This window comes from Balaenoptera ricei, chromosome 17 (assembly GCF_028023285.1).
Source record: "Balaenoptera ricei isolate mBalRic1 chromosome 17, mBalRic1.hap2, whole genome shotgun sequence".
Taxonomy (NCBI): Eukaryota; Metazoa; Chordata; class Mammalia; order Artiodactyla; family Balaenopteridae; genus Balaenoptera; species Balaenoptera ricei.
In genome coordinates, this window is record NC_082655.1 from 70,550,661 (window position 1) to 70,575,429 (window position 24,769).

A 24,769-nucleotide genomic window follows, 5' to 3' on the forward strand; every position below is an offset into this window, starting at 1 on the left:
TGTTTTTCTCAAAAGAACAACTGCTCCACCAGAGGATCCATCTCTAATATTTTACCCCTTTGGATTTGTTTTTACCTTTTAAATATAGTTACTAGTATTTTTATGAGTCTGACCTAAAACAGCAAAGTGATATTTTTCTTTCTTTTCTCTTCCTCTTTTAAAATTAGAAAACGTGTGCTTATTGTAACAAATGCAAACAATACAGATGTTTGTAAAATAAGAAGTGAAAGTATAAAATATAAAGTAAACATTTTCTCTTAATTCTCTGTCCTCCAAATTCCATTTCTTCAGTGATCCCTTTTAAGTTTGATGTGTAACGTTCTTTCTAGATATATATACAGAGAGAGACATATATTTATATATAATTTAAAAAGTAAATATCAGACCATATTAATATATAACTGTCCTGCAACTTACTCTTTTCCACTTAGCAGTTTATCATGGACGTATTTCTAGTAGAGTTATTCTCATTCTTATTAGTAGCACAAAAGCATTCCATTATTTAATATACTATGATTTATTTATCTATATATTAATGAATGCTTAAGTTCTTTCAAATTTTTTATTATTAGAACATGCGCTGCCAGAAACATCCTTGTCATATTTCTTTACACACTTGTGCTAGTATTTTATAGGATAAATTTCTAGATGTGGGGTTGATTACTGGGCATAGGATATACACATTAATATTTTTGGTAGATAATGAGTGTTTGCCCTTTTGATACATGGAGCAGGGGTAGTCTGCAGGGTTTGGGGCAGGAACAGGGACCTCTGAAGTCCGGCTGAGGGTCCAGCATGGTGGGCATTTGTTCAGTGTGTTCTATGGAAGTAGCTGGACTTGGAGCATCAGGGAATCTTTTACAGGATAAAATTATATCACATTCAAGCTGGTAACAGGGAAGTTATGTGTGGAGGTGAAAAGACAAAGCCCTTGCTAGATCAACTTCTGTTTTCAGAATTACGATGGCCAATGGTAATTCTTTCAGTGAAAATGAAAATCAATACAGTTTCATTGATGCTTCAAACAGAACAGACAGATCCTCTTCTGACTGAGGGCGTGGTGCAAGCTTGGTGACCCTTTCCTGAAACAGTAAACAAAAAGAATTACTCAGGGCTTTGCAAAGACAGTTTGTAAAAGCTACTAGGTATGTGAATTAACTCAGTCATGAGAAACAGTGACTTGATAATAGTCACAGCTTTAAAAATCATATTTCTTGTTTGCTTCTTACTAGCTGATTCCCAACTCAGAAGTTTTATCAAGTGATGCCTCTTTCCTGCGAAGTTTTCAGAAGCCATTACTCTTGCCTGAGGTCCTGAGAATAGCCTTCTACTCAAATGTACAGAACCCAACCAGCCTCAGGAAGAACACCTCCTACAATGACCAAACCACGCCAGTCAGGTGCCCCTGCCAGGCTCTCCCTGTGTGGAGGGCACTGTCCCAGGCACAACGTGTGCAGCCAGGGAAAACAGAACGGGGTCACCCTTGGCTTCAAAGACCATAGATTTTGCAACTTGGACTTCATGTATATTACAAAGGACTTCACTAGGACATTAACTTTCAGGCTATGGGCAGCAAGTGACTCTTTTTTAAAAAAAAAAAAAATTAACTAAGGTTTTATCTCTACCTTCCCAAATGAATTCAGTGATTTCCTTACTTTCTCCAGTGATTATTGAGTCAAGTCAGCAAAGACACCAGCACCTCCTACTGCTCTTGACACTCCCGTCAGTGGCTCCTTAATCCCCAAATTTCCAGGCCTAAATGAAATTAAGAAACGTGCCAGTGTTTTGGTTGCATGTCTGTGGGTCTCTGGGTCCGTTTTCTGTGATGAGCGCCTGTGTGGGACAACACTTGGTAGGAGAGCGAAGCTCCATGGGGCAGGGCTGTGCCCAGCGCCCCACATGGCAAACAGGTGCTCAGCAGTTACTGGTTGGATTAATAAAGATGATGGGAGGGGGGATACTGGCATCTCAAGATTCACACATACGAGATAGGACTCCGACTCCCCCACCTTCCATTTTTCCTTCTCTCAGAAATGTCACCCAGTCACTCAGGGAAAAACCTAGGAGTCATCCTGGATTCCTCTTTCCCTTCCCTACAAGTTCAGTCCATCAGCAAGTCTGTCGGATCCACCTGCAAATTAAATCCCAAATCTGACCACTTCTCACCTCCCGATCCATCACAACCTGTCGTAGTGACTTCATGCTCCTGTCCTACTTGAAAGGCCTCTTAGAGTTGTTTCCACTTTCGCTCCACTCTCACCCCCTAGAGGTCATTCTCCCCACAGCAGCCAGAGTGATTTTTCCGCATTGCAAGCTTGATCACACCATTCCCTTGCTTAACACACTCTGATGACGTCCCACTGCAATTAGAACAAAACCATGTCCTCTAACCCCAGCTCTGACTCTTCTCCCACCCGCTCATCTCACTTAGACCCGTGGTCCCCCTTCAGTCCCATGAAAATGCGAATCTTCACCCTATCTCAGGGCCTTTCCCCTCTGCCTGGAATGCTTCTCCCAGATCTTCACCTGGCTGCCTCCACCTCCAATCAGAGGCCTTCTCTGACCACACTCGCTGGAGTTCCCGCCACACTGTCCCTTGTGAAATCACTATCTCATCACCCAGGTTTCCTTCAGACCACTAATCATTATCTGAAACGATTTTTTTTTTTTTTTTTGGCAGTGTTTTGGGTCTTCGTTTCTGTGCGAGGGTTTTCTCTAGTTGTGGCAAGCGGGGGCCACTCTTCATCGCGGTGCGCGGGCCTCTCACTATCGCGGCCTCTCTTGTTGCGGAGCACAGGCTCCAGATGCGCAGGCTCAGTAGTTGTGGCTCACGGGCCTAGTTGCTCCGCGGCATGTGGGATCTTCCCAGACCAGGGCTCAATCCCGTGTCCCCTGCATTAGCAGGCAGATTCTCAACCACTGCGCCACCAGGGAAGCCCCTGAAACGATTTTATTTGTATCTTATTTGTAGATTTGATTAGATGACCATTGTCTGTCTTCCTTACTAGAACGTAAGCTGCATGAGGGAGGGAAGGGACTTTATTTTCTAAACTGTGTCACATACAATTCATGGTATATTGTAAGACATCAATAAGTATTCGTCAGGTAAAAGGAAGAATAAAAAGAAGGAAGGATGTATACAAAAATTAACTTTAAACGCACCTAAATGTAAAGACCTAAATGTAAGAGCTAAAACCTTAAAACTCTTAGAAGAAAATGGGAAAATATTCATGACTTTGGGTTTGGCAGTGATTTCTTGGATATGACACCAGAACACAGGCAACAAAAGAAAAAATAGATAAACTGGACTACATCAAAATTAAAAACTTTTATGCATCAAGGAACACTACTAAGAGAGTGAAAAGCCAACTCATAGAATGGGAGAAAATATTTGCAAATCATATATCTGATAAGGGATTAATATCCAAAATATACAAATAATTGCTACAACTAAATAACAAAAAACCCCAAGCAACTCAACTCAGAAATAGGCAAAGGGCTTGAATAGATATTTCTTCAAAAAAGATATATAAATAGCTAATAAGCATGTGAAAAGATGCTCAATGTCATTAGTCATTAGGAAAGTGCAAGTTAAAACCACGAGTTACCACTTCACACCTATTAGAATGGCTATCCAAAAAATGGAAAATAACAAGTGTTGGTGAAGATGTGGAGAAATTGGAACCCTCGTGCATTGTTGGTGGGAATGTAAAATGGTGCAGCCACTATGGAGAATAGTTTGACAGTTTTGTCAAAAAGTTAAAGTTCTGTGATCACAGAACTACCCTGTGATCCAGCAATTCTATTCCTTAGGTATATACCCCAATGAAATGAAAGCAAGGACTAAAACAGATACTTGTACATTGATGTTCACAGCAGCACTATTCACAATAGCCAAAGGGTGGAAACAACCCAAGTGTCCATCTGCAGATGAATGGATGAACAAAATGTGGCCTATCCATACAATGAAATGTTATTCAGCCATAATAAGGAATGAAATTCTGACACATTTATTAGGACATTATGCAAACTGAAGACACAAAAGGACAAATATTGTATGATTCCACTTACATGAAGTACCTAGAATAGGCAAATTCACAGTGATAGAAAGTAGAATAGAGGTTACCAGAGGCTGGGGGAAGAGGAGAGTGGGGAGTTACTGTTTACCATTTAGCAATAGAGCAGGGCTTCTTTTTGCGATGATTTAAAAGTTCTGAAAATGAATAGTAATGATGGTTGCACAACCCTGTAAAATGTACTTAATGGCACAGAGTTGTACACTTAAAAATGATTAAAATAGTAAATTTTATGTCAGGTATGTTTTACCACAACTTAAAAAAAAAGAATGGATGGACATATGGGAGAAGGATGGGGGACAATGCTGAAGAGTATGGGTGAAGCCAAGGTAAAGCTTCATATCCCAGCACATCTTGTAGAGACCCTAAAGAATTTTGAAAATCCATAGCAAGGCAGAGACTTGTTCACGGTGACTTACGCACACATTTGTGGCAGGGTCCAGAACGGAAGTTCGGTATTTGCTATGGCCGAAGTTGCCACATTATTCTGTTTATAATGGCAGAGAGTCTTATCTGATGAGCTCAAGCGCCCTTAAAACAACCCTGTTCATCTTGCATGAAGTAGTTCAGGACTCTCAGCTCAGGCCAAGCTGAGGTGAGTTTCTCTTTCACATTTCTAACCCCCAACGATTGGTTCAACAGGGGCAAGGACGTAAAGTTTGTGATATATCCTTGCACGTATCACTTGTGCCATATAAAAGCCAACCTCTCAGGATTCAGGTGTGTTCCGCACTGTGCTATTATTTATAGACACGTAAGACCGAAGGACAACTGATTAACATGGGCACTGAAATAAATTCAGACTACTACTTTTAGCACATTCATAAAATAACATTTCAGCGGGCCTGTCTGCCAGGGAGTGGAAGTGCTCATTTTGGTAGACAGCTCTCCTCGGTAATGAAATGTTTTGATGGGAAATGTAAATGTTTCTTGCCAGAGGTTTCAGAAATCCAGCTTGGAAGATTAATTTATTCTTGCCTGCTCCCCGAGCAGCGCGGCTATGGCAGTTGGAAACCTCTGTACACAGGGCTGCTATTTGCTGCCACCAGTATGGGCTGTGGTGTTTGGTTAAGAATACTGGCCTGGTTGTTCCAGAGAAAACCGATCCCTCTTTGCTGAACATAAAAGAAGCTTTATCAAATGTTGACTGCATGAAATATCCTTTCTGGTGATGTTCTTTGCAGGAAGAATATATCCCTCTCACTACCTTAAATCCTGTAATACTAATAAGTGAAGATTTGTCTGCTGCATGTGTAAAATTCTGAAGTTGCCATAGCATTCCTGTAAAATGTTCACTAAAAAAAAAACAACAAAAAACTAAACAAAAACCCAACAGTAGTTCAACTGCAAAACAGGCAAGCTTATTTCCAATATTCCTTCTAAAGTCCTATGAATATTCCCCCCTTCCCCATATATGCATATAAATCTGTCATATTGACTTCAAAACTGAACTAGTGCCAGTGAATTAAAATTAACTGTGTTTCTCCTAATCGTGAAAACATGATCAAAGGAAAAAAAGGCAGCATCCACCTTGGGGCTGCTTTATGAACATAGCTTGAGGAAATCCTGGTTTCCTACTTTATAGACATGACTTGTTTAGAAAGATTCAATTTACCTTGCATCCTTTGTGAAACTAAGAAATTAGTTTTGTCTAATTAAGGTTCTGCTATCTGTGATTTCCCAGTATGACATGTGCACTGAGGCATTCAGAATGATACCTAATTAACTTGCTATTTTAGAGGATGGTCTCAAGTGTTACTCTGGATCTGTTGCTGTTTGGAACAGCTTTTGAAAGTGGAAGCCTGAGTACAGTAGAATTAAAACCGTCCACACCTGCCAGTGTGTGCTGATGGCTGGAAGATGCATTGCCACAGCAATTAAATGGCCAAGAATATCATCCAGTTTTATCTGAAACTCATGAATACCATTCTTGGAGGTTGATAAATACATATGCCTGAACATTTTCCTGGGATAACAAGCAGAACTTTTCAGAGGACCCCCTGAAGAGTGGACACTCTTGCTGGGACCATGCTATAAGAGCCAGAGGCTACATCAAAATCGTGGTGACCACTTGGTCTCTGGTATTCCTGGACAGGCTTTCATGGCTCCTTTTCATTGGCTGAGTCCTATTAAGTCTAAGGAAATTGCTCAAAAACAAGGACAGAAGATTTAAGAGGAGAGGGTTGCAGGAATGTGCTCCTTTAAATGTTCACTAGCCCGGGTTAGGTGCTATAGAAGATAGATGAGCAAACCAGGCAGGCTCCTACCTTCATGGAACTTTAATAGGTTTGGAAAAAATGATTGTGATGGTCATACTTTTTATTTAGTCCCTTCGACTTACAGGTTAGGACTGTGGGTTAGAACTAGTGTCTCTGCTGTACTTTGAGACTCCTCTTTTTCTCATTCATTTATATTTTTGGATGCAACTGAGCCCACTGGGCCTGACCCTAAATCAGGGAAACTGGTGGCCCATGGGCCATGTTTTGTTTGTACATTGGGAAATCAGGGAATTCAACACAAACATCCCAATTGCTGATTTTTCTTAAAAATGCAAGTTCTACCAACACTGGGAACTGAATTTATGCTTGGTGTTAATAAATTGTAGCTGAAAAGCTGCTCACCCAATGAGATGGGTCACGTGCTTTCCAGTTCCAAAGTCCCCACCATTCCCTAGTGCCTTAAATTGCTTTGTTCATTGCTATTATTTACCTTGCTCCTATGGACAGATAAGTCTGTGAACCCAATCCACACAAATATTATCTTATGTGAGTGGTGAGGTCTTCAACATTCTAAGTACTTGCTGAGTGGGGAAGAAGCCAGTTTGAGGCCTTTGCTTAACTGAAGTGGGCTGAGGGAAAAGCACCACTTGTGGTAAGCAGGATGCTGTGTGAGTGGATATTCTAGCTGTTAACTCTGTTCCAATGTCAGGGATAGATACATGAATGCCTTAATTTTGGGGAGACTGCCTTATCCTCATAGTGTTTGTTTGTTGGTTTTTTTTTTAAATAGAAGTATAGGGCTTCCCTGGTGGCACAGTGGTTAAGAATCTGCCTGCCAGTGCAGGGGACACGGGTTCGAGCCCTGGTCCGGGAAGATCCCACATGCCGTGGAGCAATTAAGCCCATGCGCCACAACTACTGAGCCTGCGCTCTAGAGCCCGTGCTCTGCAACAAGAGAGGCCACCACAATGAGAAGCCCGCGCACCGCAATGAAGAGTAGCCCCTGCTCGCCACAACTAGAGAAAGCCCGCACACAGCAACGAAGACCCAACACAGCCAAATAAATAACTAAATAAATAAATAAATAAAATGTAAGAAAAGTATAGTTGATTTACAATATTGTGTTAGTTTCAGGTGTATAGCAAAGTGATTCAGTTATATATATGTACTTTTTTTCAGATAATTTTCCATTATAGGTTATTACAAGATATTGAATATAGTTTCCTGTGCTATACAGTAAATCCTTATTGCTTATCTGTTTTATATAGAGTAGTTAGTATCTGTTAATCCCATACTCCTAATTTATCCCTCCCCCCTTGCCTTTCCCCTTTGGTAACCATAAGTTTGTTTTCTATGTCTGTGAGTCTATTTCTGTTTTGTATATAGACTCATTTGTAATGTTTTCTAGATTCCACATATAAGTGATATCATATATCTGTCTTCCTCTTTCTTATTTCACTTAGTATGATATTCTCTAGGTCCATCCACATTGCTGCAAATGACAATATTTCATTCTTTTTTATGGCTGAGTAATATTCCATTGTATATATACCACATCTTCTGAAGCCAGTCACCTGTTGATGGGCACTTGGTTTGCTTCCACGTCTTGGCTATCGTGAATAGCGCTGCTATGAGCATTGCACGTATCTTTTCAAATTAGAGTTTTTGTCTTTTCCGTATATCCTCATAGTGTTTAAGTGACCCTTGCCTTTCGCATTTTGGACAGGAGGAGTTAGTGAGTGCTCTGGGCCTGGTGAGCATGGTGTCATCTCCTGGCTCTGAGCTCTCTGTTTTATGGTGAATTACAACAAACAGGGTCTTGGCCTATTAGGCTCTGGTGCTATAACACAAGGGTATCTCATCCTAAATGGAAGAGAGGTCCAATGGGGCATAAACTCTTTTCATGAGAACCTTGAGAGGGGAAACTTTACATCTACTATAATTCTACCATATAAATGATAGCTGCTCAGTTTAAATTCTTTTTTTTTTTTTCAGTTTAAATTCTTTAGGAGCATATAAATAAATGAAATAAGACTCAAAGTGACACAAATAAGTATATATGTATAAAATATATAATCTCCCAAATATGTTTAAAAAGTGATTTTGTAATCATCTTAATTTAAAAGCCATGTCTATTCTTCACAAAATAGTAGAATTTGTAACTCTTTATAATGGAAAATAATATTAGTGGCCCTTTTGGAAGAGCTTCACATAGTTTTATAGGGGACTCTTAAAAGAGCAGAAATGGAGAAAAGGGAAATTCTGCTATACTCAAGATAAACTTGGTTGTTTTTGCCTTAAATTTTTATAAAGGATTCTTTCATTACATCATCAAAGCTTCACGTAAGCCACAGTTTAATGGAAGAATATAAAGGCGAGGGAGACTTGGCCCCTTCCCCCTGGGGAAGGGGAGAGCTGCTGCCTGGTGGGGGGAGACCTGGGTTGTCACCTCCTTCCCTAAGATGCCCCAAATGGACCGTGTCTCTCCTGGAGCCTGGTGCTTCTTAGAAGGCAGCGAGGGTGGGCTGCGTCTCTTACCTGGGGCAGTGTTCCTTTCACTAATGCGGGGATATCAGCCTTGGAGTAGCCAATGGCAGCTAGGCCATCATCCACATCCAGATCGAATAAGAATTTCCGCAGCGTGTCTGCCAAAATAGGCCCAGCATCTGGGACCCTGGCAGTGCGGGTGTCGGCTCCTGGAAGACACAAAGCACTGACTGTAGAGAGGAGGAAGCTGGCCCTGGGTGTGATTCAGTCACAAGATAGCTGAATACATAACCTACTGCCGGCCCCTCACACTGAGGACAAGGGCACCGCTGTGCCCCCAGCCGGGAGGCCGGCTCAGCTGTCAGCCCCGCAGAAGACAGGCCAGCCTGGGAGCCCCCAGAGCCTCCATAGAGAAGTCGGAGAGCGGGGAGGGGGGCTCGCTTGGCTCTCACATTTCCAGTGGGCTGCTCGCCCTCTGTGTGGTGGGAAGAAGAGAAACGGCCCAGAAAAGAGGCACAGGAAGGAGACCAAGAAAGAAGGCTGGTGTTTGGATGAGGAGGAATGAGCATCTGTAGGAGAAAACACAGCTTATGTAACTTTCAAGTCTTGGAATTTGCTGACATCTAGAGGTCTACACATTCAGTGTCCTTTCTCAAGGCGACAGCTTAGGAGAAGAAGACAAACCCTTTGCAAACACTTTGTGAGACAAGGATCTACAGAAGTTCAAAAAACTCCAACATTAACTGCCAAAAAGGAGGAAAATGACAAAAATGGATTAGGTGTGGCCGGGGAAGGAGTATATTTCCTCTCTCTAGCTAGAAAACTTTTTTGGACTCTGTTGCCAAAGGGCAGGTCCCTCTAAATATATATTATACAACCTGTCAGGCAGAATTAAGAATAAGGAGACTCTTAGAAAGCAGTATTTAACATGTAGATAATAATGATATCGATGAATGAGGAAGAAGGTTGCCAGGGATTGGAGATTTGTAAGGGCAGAATTTGGACATAATTACTAATTAATACACAAAAGCATAGAGAAGTCAATCTGGAAGAGCCAGGGGGTTCTGCCCTCAGGCAGGGTGGCAGTGAAAGTTCCCAGATGAAGGGAATCAATCCCAAACCCTCAGCACCCATGCCCCACGCCCCCATCTGTTCTGGTTGAACACATTCATCGCCGGGACGTGCTGCAATCTGTAAACAGAAGGTAGCATTATTTATTTATTATCCAAAATGCCTCATGCTGTGGTCCAAATCCACTTTCTCTGTATAAGTCAAAAAGAGACTAGAAGGTATGGTTCACTCCATACTGAAGTATTTTATTAAATCAGTTTTAGCCTTTCTGTTCTCCGACAGAGACCTGTTTATGTTATCCAGGAAAAGGTATAAATAGAACCAGATACAGAGCTAGTTGGGAGAGCAGCTGGATGGAAGGTAAAACTTGCCCAACAAGACCAGTCTGTATCACACAGCGGCAGCTCAAATATGGATTAAGTGGAGGGTAACACATGATACGGGGTTTATGAGGTTCTTATGTTCCCGGGATTGCTGCCATCCAAAGCTCCAGGTTTTCCTATGAAGTGTTTTAGAAAAAAAGAGAAGGTAGGAAAGAGAATACATTGGTATAAAGCTAAGACAATCTGAGATTACATAGGGAATCAAAATATTTAATGCCATTTGCAGCAACTTGGATGGACCTAGAGATTGTCATACTGAGTGAAGTAAGTCAGAGAAAGACAAATATCATATGATATCGCTTATATGTGGAATATAAAAAAAGGGTACAAATGAACTAATCTACAAAACAGAAATAGAGTTACAGATGTAGAAAACAAACTTACGGTTTTCAGGGGATAAGGTGGGGGAGGGATAAATTGGGAGATTGGGACTGACATATACACACTACTGTATATAAAATGGATAACTAATAAGGACCTACTTACTGTATAGCACAGGGAACTCTACTCAATACTCTGTAATGACCTAAATGAGAAAAGAATCTAAAAAAGAGTGGATATATGTGTATGTATAACTGATTCACTTTGCTGTACACCTGAAACTAACACAACATTGTAAATCAACTATACTCCAGTAAAAATTAAAACAAAAATATTTAATGGCTAAATATGGAGTAATATTAACCAAAAATTCCTTTGCAAGAGGAAAGTATCGGTAGTTCCTCTGGCCTGGCTTTTGTCTAATAGAGGCCTTGCTTTCTCAGTAGTTTTGTTGGTGGCCTGGAATGTTAGGTTTAGGCTGTCTAAAATTTTCCCGTTTACCATACATCTAGCGTACTATTTGGGCTCCTGCCTGTTTACACTGTTTGCATATTTATGAAGGATCTGAGTCCCAACATAGAGCTGAACAGTATCCCCAGTCCAAAAGGGAAAAGGGATACAAGATCCTTGGAAAAGTAGGCCCCATGCTTCTGGCAGCACATGCCGGGAAATCTAGCAGTGGGAGGTGGAGATGAAGCAGCACATTCGGAAGGATATCTGGGTCGTTCCTACCTTCTTGGAACTAATCTCTCCAACGGCTCGAGCTAGAGGAGCATAATGCGGTTTTCTTTTTAGCTTTTCCCTTTCTAAAACACGTAGGGGAATAGATGTTTTAAAAGTTAATTAATACTTAAGTTTACCTAAAAGAATTCTTGTATTAGAAAAATACCAATATTTTACTTAACACTACAGCGATCCTAAATGTAACTGTATTTCTTGTAAGATTTAAAAGGCACTGTGGGTATATTATTATAGACATTATTTATCCTACAGAACAGCAAACAAATTCTTCTTTGGGGAACTTTTTATAAAGTTTCTAGTTGTTTAGGTTCTCTATAACTGGGAATTTACTGTTACTTCCTGATTTAGATTCATTTTTAGTTCCTATTAAACAAGACAAAAACCATATATAACATGAATAGTATATAAACAGTTTCACTTTCCTTGGGGACGAAAACAGTGGAAATATTATTACTGTAAACTTAACGTAAGCAGTACTTGGTTCCATTTCATTGCTAATAGACTCTTAGAAACACAAAATTACAGAATTTTAGTGCTAGATAGGAATTTGGGCAGGTCACTGACATTTTGTTATTAAATTATCCCAAGCAATATTTTTTGGTATTATTCTTTATGGTTTATCTTCAGAAGCATCCTAGGAAATGCTCCACATATGTGGGTCACAGATTGATGATTAACGATTCATACCCAATATTTCTGCCATCTCCAGGTGGTGCTCAGGAGACATCTGTGCCGTGAAAGTGAACACTGCTGGGGAGGTGAGTACCACAGAAAGGCCGTGAGGCTGGGGAGAAAGGAAACATGGTGACCAACGTGGCAAAGTCAGTCTTCAACATGCGTATTCTAGATATTAAATTACTTTACCTTGTACTCCAAGCAATCAAGAATTGACAGATACATTTATGGCAATTGAGAGGAATCTAAGACTAAATTAAAGAATTTATTATGATTTTACCACCAGTGGGTGATCCACATTATAATCCTTTGCTTTATATGTCTTCACTAAGCCTGAAATTGGGTAAGACATTCCATGGCTAGAAAAGAAAGAAAGTCCTTATGTTGACATACAGATATCAGAAATTCAAGTTAACAATACTCTATGGGAGAGACCCTCACAGTCTCTTGACAATATTATTAACCCACAAAGTTAGACATTCTGTTTTCTTTGATTCCTATGAGGATATATTATTATGCAGTTGATATTTGGTGTTTTCATTCACAAGACTTCTGAAATGTTAAAATTCAAATGCTCATAGAATTGTATGCCATTAGAAAGTATTGATGCTTAAGTTGCTGGCCAAGCACATTGGTTAAGCTTATGATCTTGAAGAAATCAAGAATTCACTTTGAAGTTTCTTTAATAATCTTCAGGGTATGCATTTTCTATCTTACTCTGCACTGCCTTGGCAGTGTGTTCCTTCACAAACTGAAGATGTCGGTGGGAATTTTATGAGCCAAGATGTACTGCACTAGACATGCAAGCTTGTTCCGCCAGTGATCTGTCTTGCCAATGATTGATACCTTCTTTTAAATGCTACGTACTAATGGGAGTTGAATCATACATGATTGTTTCAGCCTGAAAGGCTATGCAGAAAAGGCATTTTCATTTTTATTTGTGGGGATTTTTGGTATGTTTTAATGGGAAAACTCTTTATCCTCTCGAATTCTTAGTGAACAAATAGGACAATACAGGATAATTTACTAGATGACCCAGAAGATACACATTGTGACAAGTTAATATATTTACAGTTAATATATTGAAAAAGAAATGTTTTACAATAGTAAAATGGTCTGCAAGTCTATTAATGTGGGTTATTGGATGACTTTGTTTTTATTTGCTAAAAGATTTACATTTCATAGACAGATGAAGTATTTTGGTGAATTGTATGATTATCCAAAAAAAGGTGCCCCATGCCTGTCATCTCTCACGAGGCAGATCAGAAGCTATCGGTTCTCTGAGTTGTTGGATACTTAGGGACGTGCTTTACTGTTTTCGGGCTTCATAGTATTCAGAAAAATATTGCTTAGCATGCTTCCGTGATGTGAGAGGGTTCATGTAACTTTCAAAGTACCTTTCTAACAATAGCCAATATTTTAGTTTGATTTCTTTTATTTTAACAGTTATATATATTCTTTGTAAAAAAGAAAAATGATCCATAATCCTATTTCCTCAAGATAACCATTATAGAATATTTCCTTCTAGTCTTCTTACGCATATGTTTAATTTATGATCGTATTGTGCACTGTTTTTGACATTGCTTTTGTTACTTAATATTCTTTATAAACATTTCCCCATACCATTTTCTATTCTTCTAAAATATTATTTTAATAGATATTTTATTCTTTGAGTACTAAACTTCAGTTAACCATTCCCAAACTGTTGGGAATTTAGGTTGTTCCTAAATGTTTCAGTTATAAATAACTTTTAGGTGAATATCCTTATAAGGATATTCTTTGATCATATCATGATTATTTCTTTAGGCTACATTTCTAGAAGTAACATCAGTGGGGCAAAGGGTATAAACATTTTCCAAGCTCTGGGCAGATTTTGTTCAGTTGCTTCTTAGAAAGGTGGTACCCATCTATGCTCCTCTCAGCAGCAGAATTTGAGGGTGAACATTTCATTGCGCTCCCCTAGCAAAGGCCAATTCTTAATTCTCCGTGTTCACTGGTTTTCAAGTTTAAGGCAACATACCAATAAAGTTCTGATCAAAAGACTAATTCTGGCTATTGACAAATATTCTAATCCCCTTCTTTTTGAGAGAGATTAGGAGAAAAAAAATCCTGCGTTTGACGTTTTAAAAACCCATGACACATGATGAAGATGTGGAGAAATCAGAACCCTCATCCACTGTTGGTGGGAATGTAAAATGGTGCAGCCGCTGTGGAAAACAGCCTGGCAGTGCCTCAGAATTTAAACAGAGTTGCCATATGACCCAGCAATTCCACTCCTAGATATATACTCAAGAGAAATAAAAACATATGTCCACCAGGTAAACTTGTACATGATTATTCAAGCAGCAATATTCATAGTAGCCAAAAAAGTGGACACAACACAAATGTCCATCATCTGATGAATGAATAAATAAAATGTGGTATATCGGTGCAATGGAAAATTGCTTGGCAATAAAAAGGAAAGAAAAAAAAAAAAAAAAAAAAGGAAAGAAGTACTAATATGTGCATGGGATGAACCATGGAAACATGATGCTAAGTGAAAGAAGCCAGGCACAAAAGATCACATATGATATGATTCCATTTATATGAAATGTCTGGAATTTGCAAATCCATAGAGACAGAAAGTAGATTAGTAGTAGTTTAAGACCTGGGGGTATAGGAGGATTGATGGGCCACAGCTAAGGGGGACAGGATTTCTTTTTAAGGTGATAAAATGTTCTAAATTGATTGTGGTAATGGTAGCACAACTTTGTGAATATACTAAAAACCACTGAAAGTTTTAAATGGGTGAATTATATAGTATGTGAATAATAGCTCAAAAAAGCTGTTACTAAAAAGAAAAAAATCTATGACCCGATAAACTGCATTTGAATTAAGAAAATATTATGGGACACTAAGTTAAATATCTTCTTTCTATAGCATATTTAAAATCTTACCACATGTCCTAAATTATAAACATTTAAAAAATTTAAGGGCAATAGTTTAGGTGAAGAAATAAAATCTCAAATTTGCTCACCACAGATGAACACCAGCATTTCCAAAGCCAATGCCAGCAAAAGCACTTGCCAAGTGCATATTAGACCTTGCTTCAAGATCATCAGGATTTCTGACAGCCCTGTGGATGATATAAATACCTAACAATAACACATCTACATTGGCATTTCCTAGTGAATAAAGAGCCGCCTTAGGGAAAGATCTGGAAAAAAAAGAAATGCTACTCGATAGGAAGAAAAATTAGGCAAGTTATTCAATTGACACCTTGTCTTCTAGATGAAAACCAAAGGGAAACATATTTTCTCGTCAACAGTTTGAGCAAAGGCATAATAAATATGCTGTCAGGCTGCTCATGTGATAAAAGTGCCAGGGGAAGAAAGCACTGACCCTTGGACTATGAAAGCTGCTCAAGAAAAGTGCCCTGAGACTCATTCTTCTTCTTCACTTGTCAATGACCTTGACTGGGGCTGTGAGTGGACTCAGAGTAAACACATACTCAGAAGGCACAGGGCCCAGGCTGGTTTGCTGAAGTGAGTTCCTGTCGCCTGGGGCTACTTACTGGCCAAATGAGCCGCCCAGACATCTTTCTCTCTGTGATACCACCCAAAATCGGACCCACTGGAGACCTCTTTTGGTATCTGTGGAAATCGCACATGTTATTTTAATACTTATTACTGTGGAAGAAGTGGGATGTTATTGTAGGACAAGCCTTTACTTGCTCCATCCCTCCTCAGTGCCACTTTGGAAAAGCAAATTCTCAAAGGCCCCTTTCAGATGCAGCTCAGCCTTCCTGCTCCTGGGCTTGGAAACCCTGTCCCAGGGAGGAACCCTGAGACAGCCAAGGGCACCCCTTCCCACGTGACTTTTTGTGATCCTGCCTGGAGTAAGGGTTCTTGCTATGAAATAAAAGTGCCACAGCCTTTTTCCTCCTTTCATCTGGAATAGTTAGGCACTTGTGTCTCTTTCCAAAACCCAGTGTTCGTTCCTTATTCCCAAATAACAAGGTGAGATAGCAGGTGATGGAGCTTCAGCCTCTCTTCTGTCCATTTCGCCCCCTCACCTCCCACAGCTGCCATGCCAAGCCTTGTGTCCCCGTCAGACAGCTGGCTGGCCATCATCTGCATCTGCTTCTACCCAGACAAATCCTCCCTGCTGGGCTCTGAGCTGGAGAGAGGTCTGTGTCCCTCCCATACCTCTACTACAAAATGCTGTCCTAGGCCCCTCTCCCTCTAGGCCGGAGGAGGCACCGCGCTCACATCTAGTCCTAACCTGCCCTGTTCTTGCCCTCTGTTGTGTATAAATACAAAGGGCAGTTCGACTTTGCACAAGTCTTAATGTCTCAGGGATCAGTTTTCATCTCTAAGTACATCTTTGCTCTCTCTCAAGAGTCTATTATGGCTATTTCATGCATAAATCTTTCCAAACCTTTTAGGAATCTTTTTAGGAAGGCTTTCATATCTCCCAGGACAGACGTCTCTACACATCTATTTCTTAAATTGAGTTCATGTGCGTTTGCTCATGGGTCGACCCCGTGTGCCTCTGGACAGGGCCTGATGGGGCAGGGCCAACATCTGTCTCGTGGTTCTCATTTCTGCCCTTGGTAGCCAGATCTCAAAGGACATCTCCCCTCCCCCAGGTTTGGTTTTGAGGCTTTGATGAATAAACCTTCTACCTGCATCCTTCATAAATTAGGGGCTCCTATGTTGTCCCCTCATGATCTTTGCCTTTTCAGATCAAAGGATCCAGTTTTCATCTGTCCTCATGGGGCTCCCTCCAGAGGTTGCTGGTCTCTGGTGCTTCTGTATGTACAGTGACTGATTTTTTTTGGTGAGCAGGCTTGCTCAGGACATTTCAGGATCTGGTGCGCCACATTTCACGTGAAGGTGGAAAGTGGTTTTTCTGTTCTGTTTCCGTCCCCTCTGGGCGACATACCTCTTCAGATACTTAGCAACGATCCTCAGTGCGTGGACTGCCCAAATGTCACTGATGGGGTTGCTGCCCTGGTAGGCTGGCCGAGTGATGGGATTTGCAGGGCAGGGGCTCCGCATGTGGTACGGGAGGGCAGTGTAGGACTCCAGGGCGTGACTAACAAGGAATATTTAAAATACACAGTTGAAAGCATCCTTTTCCTCCTTTGCTCCATTCAGATCACAGACTGTCTCAGAACGCTCGGTACTCACTCCCCTGTGGATATGCTTCGTAGTGCTGATAATCACAACTCATCTCAATAATCAGCATCTTGTCCACGACAGTCTTTGCTTATTATAGAAATTAACACAGTGAAGTTGACATTAACAGCACTACAGTGTTTTTGACCAGTATGTATAAGATTACATATGGTGCCTTTCTAGTGCCAGTACATCTTTATGATGCTGAAATTTTAAACATTTAAGTCATGAAGAAAAGCACTGAATCTGAAAAATGACTTCCTTCTAAAGTATATTTACCATTTATACCTTGCATTGATCAAACACCATATTACCCATCCAAGAAGGGTCATAGTTACACTAGCCTTCTATAAGAGTACAGTGCAGTGGGTTGGCCCCCCAGATGTAAATTCTGGCACCAGACTTTCCCACTGTGGGCCTGGGGGGGAGTCACCATCCTCCCTGTGATTCTAAGATGGGGATAAATCATAAATCATAAATCTTTCTTCATGGTGCTGCTGTGAAAATTAAGTTCACATATGTAAAGTACCAGCACTTTGTAAAACTTACCATTCACCATTATTATTAATTCTTGGCCTGAACAAAAAATCTAATTCTTTCTTCTTACATGGCCTAAATTCAGGGTTGGCTGTTTTAAGAATAAAGCATCAGAGCTTCCTTTACCTACTGGCCTGCCACGAATTCTAGCTAATCAACTGCAGAAGATGAGAATAAACACAATCATCTAGATCAACGATTTGTTGGGAACACAGTATAACATGAACTGCTTTGTGCATGAGGTATAGTTTTCAGTCTTAGAATGGAGAATTTACTCTCTTCTGCATGTGTGAAGCAGATAACATCTTTTGAACAAAGTATTAGAACTTCAAAAAGAATTAGTTGGTGGACAAAAGCTATGGGTTTGTGGTGCTAAACAGGAAATCTGGGCAAGGCAAGAAGGAGGTGTCCACGTGGGGTGGACGGGGTGGTGATGAGTCCACCAAGGTGCAGTGTTAAACCTCTGCCCTGCTGTGCATCTTGATTCTGGGCGCAAGATCAGATCTGTCTTTAAGGGGCAGATTCACTGAGCTGAGCTCACAGAAACTATGTGTAAAACCTGGAAGTCTGATTATCGATTTCTAACAAGAAATATAACTGCTGAGGGGGACAGACACCTGAGTCTTCTAGGCATCTATTCTCCCTGTCGGCAAGTCTACGGATGCCCAATTATGGTCAGAAAGCCCATGGAGCCCTAACGAGGGGAACTGCCTCTAAGGTTGAATACATGGGTGTGTCCACCTTCAGAACAGGCTACTGGGCCTCAGGGGCAGAGTCCTCGGGCCACGTGCGCTCTCCCGTGGTCAGTCCTTGGAAGGGCCACTGCCATCACTCTCCTTTCTTCTGAGCCCACTCCCCGCTTTTATTGACAGCAGAGTCTTTGGGTCTGTGAGTCATTCATTTACACATGACTGCTTTAGTCTGTTATATGTTTATTATGCAGTTCACAGCTAGGGAGGGTAATCTTATTTCCAAGTTATTCAAGGACAACTCTTCAGAGTACTGACAACATTGCCCAGGATGGAGTTGGACATGGTTTTCTCCAGTCTCTTGGCGGGCAGTGTAATGCAATAAGAAAAGCAGACCATGGACTTGGGTAGACCTGGGTGTGAATCCTAACTCTGCTGCCTCCTGCTTGTGTGAACTTCACCCGACAGTTGTTAATTGTGAGTACCGACGATGTGACAGTCCCTGTGCCAAGGGGCAGGGATGGAGAAGCGCATAAGATGGTCCTGTCCTTGCCAAGCCCGCAGTGCAGTGAGGGAGACTGGCGTATGAAGAGCGGTGTCTCCGAAGCAATGCACAGGCCCCCAGTGGGTAAGAGCAAAGGACAGAGTGGTTCTTAAGGAGAGGGGAGGGGAGGGGAGGGTCAGCAAAGGCTCCATCAATGACAGAATGCTCCAGTGAAAAGTGAAAGAAGAGTTCTCCAAGCAGATAAAGCGCTCAGCACTGGGGACATTCCAGGGGCTTTGGCTTTCAGACAGTAGGTGTGGAAAGGCAATGACAGACTTGTAAGGTAGAGGGGTGTGTGTGTGTGTGTATAAATGCCCGTGTGTTTGCGCGGTGGTCATATTGCCTTCTGGAAGCTTGTTGAGGCCAGTATGCAGGACAGACAGAAGGACTGTGGGAGGGAAGCAGGGAGACTGATAAGCAGATTGGATTACCGTCCAGGCAAGAGCTGGGGCAGGCCTGAGCTGAGGCGGGAGCAGATGGGAGAGGTTCGGTCAGACAAGAGAGAGGCCCTGTGGCTGGGTGTGGGCACGAGGCAAGGGAGAAGTCCATGCTGAGTCCTGCTGCGCACTGAGGTGAGGGACCCAGGAGGAGAAGCTGTGAGGGGTGGGGGGATTGAGAGAACTGTCAGATTTCATCAACTTCAAGATGCCATGCTTTTTAAGATGCACCATTAAAAAAAAAAAGTACCACTGAGGAAGAAAACCATACTGCCATGCCACAGATATACAGCTATGCCTTGATTTCAGAGATGTTAAAATGAGAAGAAATGTGCATGTGCAAAGGGGTGGAATAGGGTCTTTTGGACCAGGTGAATGTGAAGCACCCGTGGGTCCCCGTGATGCCGCTGGAACGCAGGGCCCAGAGCTCGGGAGCGAGGCCTGTGGCAGAAACACTGATGAGGGAGCCATCAGCACATGGCAGATGAAGCCAGGGGAGCACGTGGTGTGACTCTGGGCAAGCTGCTCAACATCTCCAGCCCAGTTTTCTTTTCTGTGTGGCACAGAGCTGTGGTGAAGTGATGATGCGTGTGAAGTGCCGACAAGCGAGCCCTTCCAGCTCCGGCAGTGGGCCCTCTCGCCCCTGCTGTGTGCCTGAGGTTGCAGCCCTGGCATCCCCTGGTTAGCGCAGCAGAGGCAGTGCTGTGGGTCTGAGATGCTGCCTGCCAGCTGCCACTGCTCCCCTCCCTGTGTCCCCGTGGCTGCAGCTGTGGCTGGGCCGGTCCATCCCAAACAGCAGGTTTGTGGCTCACCTCGGACCTCACCTCATCTTTACAGCTTTAGCTTTGTCTCTCAGGAAAGGGGATAATGACAGCCAAAGCCAGCGCTGTTGTGGAGCACAGTGAATGAGTGCTTAACAAGTGCTTTCAGCAGTAAAATACTGTCCGTCAACCGAGTCCCGAAAGAGCCCCTGCAGGTGGCACGGGTACCTACCAAAGCACATCGAAGCCACTGTTGGCGATCACCCGCTCAGGCATGTACAGGGTGTGCAGAGGATCAATCAGGCCCAGTGTGGGTTTGATGGCTCGCGAAGCAATACCTAAGGCAGGGATTTTCAACAGAGGCTATAGGTACGGACACAATTTTTTAAAAATTAAATAACTTTAGGGTAACAAATTATCCTAAAAAAATTAAAATATGAGATAAGATTTCATTCTCATATAGGGAGGCAGCAAGGAGCAGTGGAAAGAGATTTGGAGTCAGAAACCAGGTTTTTTGGTGCAGCTGAAGCTCCTTGCAGTTTACAAGAGCCACTATATGCATCTCTTCCCAACTCCAGATTGAGTGACGTCATTTGCTATGGCAGAGTAGTTACACCACGCAGACACTCCAAATCGGGGCTTATTTACTCATTAAATTCTAGAGAGCTGGTTTACTAGCAAACCACTGGTTTGGGTCCTTGCTCTGTGATTTGCTGCATGTCTTTGGTACGTGTCTGGGCCTTTCTGAGTTCTCTGTAAGATTAGACTCTAATAACACAGGGCCTCCGTCCCTCCCAGAGCTGTTGTAAGGATCACATTAGATAATATGACGGGAAAGTCTTTAAAAAGATTTAAGGTAGAATTTAAGTGTTGGTTACTATTATTATTATCTTTAACAATGTCAAAGGATAATGTAGTTTAAAAAGAGAAGTTACCATAAATGTGCAGTTCAATGCCAATTTATTCCACTACAAAGGCCTGGAAGAAGGATATTGAACCAGACTCAAGGAGAGGGACATTTCCCCCACATTAGCTGAGAGTCAGAGAAGAAGACAGGATAAAGATGACAAAGAAGGTAGAAAGCAGAATAGTGGTTACTTGGGAATGGGGCTGGAGGGATTGACTGGGAAGGAGCATGAGGGAACTCTCTGGAGAAGTGGGAATGTTTTGTATCTTGATTGGGGTGGTGGGTACATGTGGTATATATTTGTCAAAACTCATCAAACTAGACTCTTAAAATGTATACATTTTATTATATAAAAATTACACCTCAATGAAATTGAGTTAGAATGTAAAAAAGATGTCTAAGAAAGGGAATAACCATTTATCACTGATATATAGTCACTAACTTGGGCAGAAGAATGGCCAATCAAGATTCATGACATTTCAATAAGCTTTTGTAGGTAATTCTCAAAAACAAGTTTATTAGACTGCTTCATATTTTTTATATGTATGTGGGAAAAGAAAGAAAATGTGTCTATGTATATACCCTTTCCTTAACTCTGTAACTCCTTGAATTTTAAATATTAGGGTTAAAGAAAAGGGGGTGGAGTTAGTTGAAGGGTAAGAGAGAGAATTAAAAAAAATTTTTTATGGGCAAAGTTCTTACCAGTTTTTACTTTCAAGTATTCGTAGTCAAAAATGGCAACTCCAGTAGTTTCACTCCCAGTTCCTGAGGTAGTTGGGACTTGAACAAAAAAAATGCCAATTTTAATAAAGCATCTAAATAAAGGTCAGTGGAGATAATTAAGTCTTAGGAAATAAGGAGCAAGGTTAGAGGAGAAAGCTTTGCTGCCCTTGTTTGCTCACCTGATGTCTGTATTTGTATTAACATACATGTATGCTTCACGTGTATGACTGTGTCTACATTAACATGTGAGTAACAGGTCTGATGCCTGTGTTGGCATTAACATACCGGCATCCGTGTTTAACATATGTGTGTGATGGCAGTGTCTGCATCAATACGCATACATGTTTAGCATGTATGATGTCTGTGTCTGCATTAACATGCATGTAAACCTAACATGTATGTGCACTTGATATGTATGCATGATGCCTGTATCTGTGTTAGCATGTATGTTTGATGTCCATATTGGCACTAACATGTATGTATGCCTAATATGTATGCATGATGTCCATGCCTGTATTACACACACGTGTGCTGAATGTGTATGTGTGATGTCTGTTTCTGTATTAACAGGGAGGAGTTCTGGGAGCCTCGGGCTCCTCTAGTGTCAGAGCTTAAGCAGCTGCAGTTGGGAATTCAAAAGCAGGCCTCTCGGCATCTCTGGGAAGAAAACTCGTATTTGCCGTCTCTAAAAGACATCTTTATTCCCTCTTGGCAGCAAGAACAGTAACACTCTGCCTTTGCCGGACTCTGCGGTTTTGTAGTTCTGTCAAGTTTCTAAATTTTACTAATCACCCCTCTGTGTGATGCCGACACAGTTTCACCAGAGGGTTCCATTTGCCAGACATCAATTATGCTGCTCCCTGCTGATCACTCATTCACGTCAAAGCAGTTCATCTGCTGTCGACTCACTCCTGCCCCATCACAGGGCCTGTTCACAGTGGGAGTAGGAGAGCGGGAGGAGAGAGGACAAGACTTTAAACTGATATTTTCCTGGGGTTGGGGGTGGTGGGATGAAATGGGAGGTTGGGATTGACATGTATACACTAATGTGTATAAAATAGATAACTAATAAGAACCTGTGGTATAAAAATAAATTAATTTAATTAAAAAAATAAACCTGATATTTTCCAGCTAGTACATTTTAGCTGTAAGACTTTAGACAGTGATATGCTGACAGCCATAAATTGGGAGGGAAGACAAGACAGAAAGATCCCTAGGTCTGTGTGGAACAGACAAGCGATCCTAATTTGGATGTGCGTGTCTGTGCCCTGGGCAGCCACAGAGCGGGTGTCGCCCAGAGTGACGAGGCCACGCTGGCCACATGTCCCAGGGCAGAGACAAAGCCCCAGGTCAGCTGAGGAGCCATTAGGTGGAAGAAAGGGTTGAGTCAACATCAGAAAAATAAAAGGGAACGTTCCCCTTAAACTCCACAGTGGCTGGCAAAGTGGGACAAAACCGAGAGGGGCTCAGAAGACAAACCTGCCCACAGGAGGATCTAATAATCTATAGACGATGGCCTTCCCTTCTCTTCCACATAGTGACGTCATAGCTTAACTCTGCAAACTTTCCTACTACTGACCCAAATTTTCTCTGTCTGTGCAATAATGAAAATCAGAATTTTAAACATGAATGAATTGCTCTCTGTTTCGATCTCCAAACAAGGTACTATATGGAAATGAAGAAATCAGGAAACTTTGGAAAACATACACCCAAAAATTACTGCCTTGTGTCTTTCCTGAGGCCTTTTGCCAGTTGCAAAATAAAAGAGACAAACAGTCTTTACCTGCAATCAGAGGCTTAAGAGGCGCAGTCACAGGCTTTCCCTTCCCAATGGGGGCATTGACGTAGTCCAGGAAATCAGAGTCAGGGCTGGATGAGTACAGATTAGCGGCTTTGCAGGTGTCTATGGTGGAGCCGCCACCTACGGCCACGTAGGCATCAAAAGCTCCCCTTCTGGCAAATTCAATAGCTTCCATGAAGCTTGGAGAAGGGAAAATAAAGGCCATATGTCGGGTTTTTTAGAAATAAATTGCCGTGCCATTAAATAAGGCCTGGGGCAAGTTTCAATCAACACTGGTATGTGTTGGCTTCTGCTTAGAGTAAATTTAACGACAATCAAAGAATACCTTCTATCGGTTGGTTCCACCCTCACATTATCATAAACCTTAAAGTTTATGCCATTCTTCACGAAGGAATCCATCACTGTCTGTACAGGAGGGAGTTGGGAGAGGTTCTTGTCTGTCATCAAACAAACATTTTTAGCACCCATGTTTTGTAGGTCCTACAATAACAAAAATAATGTATAAGTTAGGTTTGATTACACTAGAAATGTAATAGATACTTCTGGCAAACTTATCATTGAGTCCAAAACAAAAGACTCAACTGCTGTCAATTTGTACTTGTTTTAAAATATACAGGGACTTACCTGGTGGCGCAGTGGATAAGACTCCGCACTCCCAATGCAGGGGGCCTGGGTTCGATCCCTGGTTAGGGAACTAGATCCCACATGCATGCTGCAACTAAGAGTTTGCATGCCACAACTAAGGAGCCCGTATGCTGCAACTAAGACCCGGCACAACCAAATAAATAAATATGTTTTTTAAAAAGCCTAAATAAAATAAAATAAAAGTAACATTTATAGTAGAAGACTGTAGAAATCTTAAATACTTGCCATGCCCACTTCCTTTGTAACTCCTGCTCCATATCTAATATTTGAAACAGCCATCTGAAAATAAAGAAAAGATTTAGGTGATGGGTGTTTAGAGAGTTGGTCATTTCATTTCTAAAACCCTGAAATGGTTCCCCATTGTCTAGAGAATAAAGTATATATTCCCCAGCATGGCCTTCTAGGTCATCGCATCTGGCCTCACACTCATCATACTTCTTTAAGCAAACGTTGGCTCCAGTCACACTGGAATTATGTATTTTCCCCAAATATATCATAATCTCTCAATTGTTCCCTCAGCTTGAAATGCTTGCCTCTTCTTGCCTCCACACGTAAATGAACAAATATCTTATTTTCCAATGTAAATATTG

General features: G+C 41.6%; 1 protein-coding gene across 5 annotated transcripts in view; it reads right to left on the reverse strand.

Annotated features, from left to right (window-relative positions):
* Positions 1-548: 548 nt before the first annotated feature.
* The window catches only part of ADHFE1 (alcohol dehydrogenase iron containing 1), a 33,599-nt gene continuing 9,378 nt past the window's right edge, over positions 549-24,769 (reverse strand). For 2 of the 5 annotated variants that reach the window (XM_059901941.1, XM_059901940.1), the window contains 11 exons: positions 24,405-24,458; positions 23,860-24,014; positions 23,517-23,713; positions 21,713-21,790; positions 20,336-20,441; positions 16,900-17,052; positions 14,990-15,088; positions 12,254-12,332; positions 11,986-12,082; positions 8,834-8,991; positions 549-1,082 (listed from right to left, as the gene is read on the reverse strand). In XM_059901941.1, the coding sequence (XP_059757924.1) occupies positions 999-1,082; positions 8,834-8,991; positions 11,986-12,082; positions 12,254-12,332; positions 14,990-15,088; positions 16,900-17,052; positions 20,336-20,441; positions 21,713-21,790; positions 23,517-23,713; positions 23,860-24,014; positions 24,405-24,458 (1,260 nt within the window). In that variant the 3' untranslated portion in view covers positions 549-998. The remainder of the gene's footprint in view (positions 1,083-8,833; positions 8,992-11,985; positions 12,083-12,253; positions 12,333-14,989; positions 15,089-16,899; positions 17,053-20,335; positions 20,442-21,712; positions 21,791-23,516; positions 23,714-23,859; positions 24,015-24,404; positions 24,459-24,769) is intronic. The other 3 variants (XM_059901942.1, XR_009498505.1, XM_059901943.1) reach the window with 3 other exon arrangements.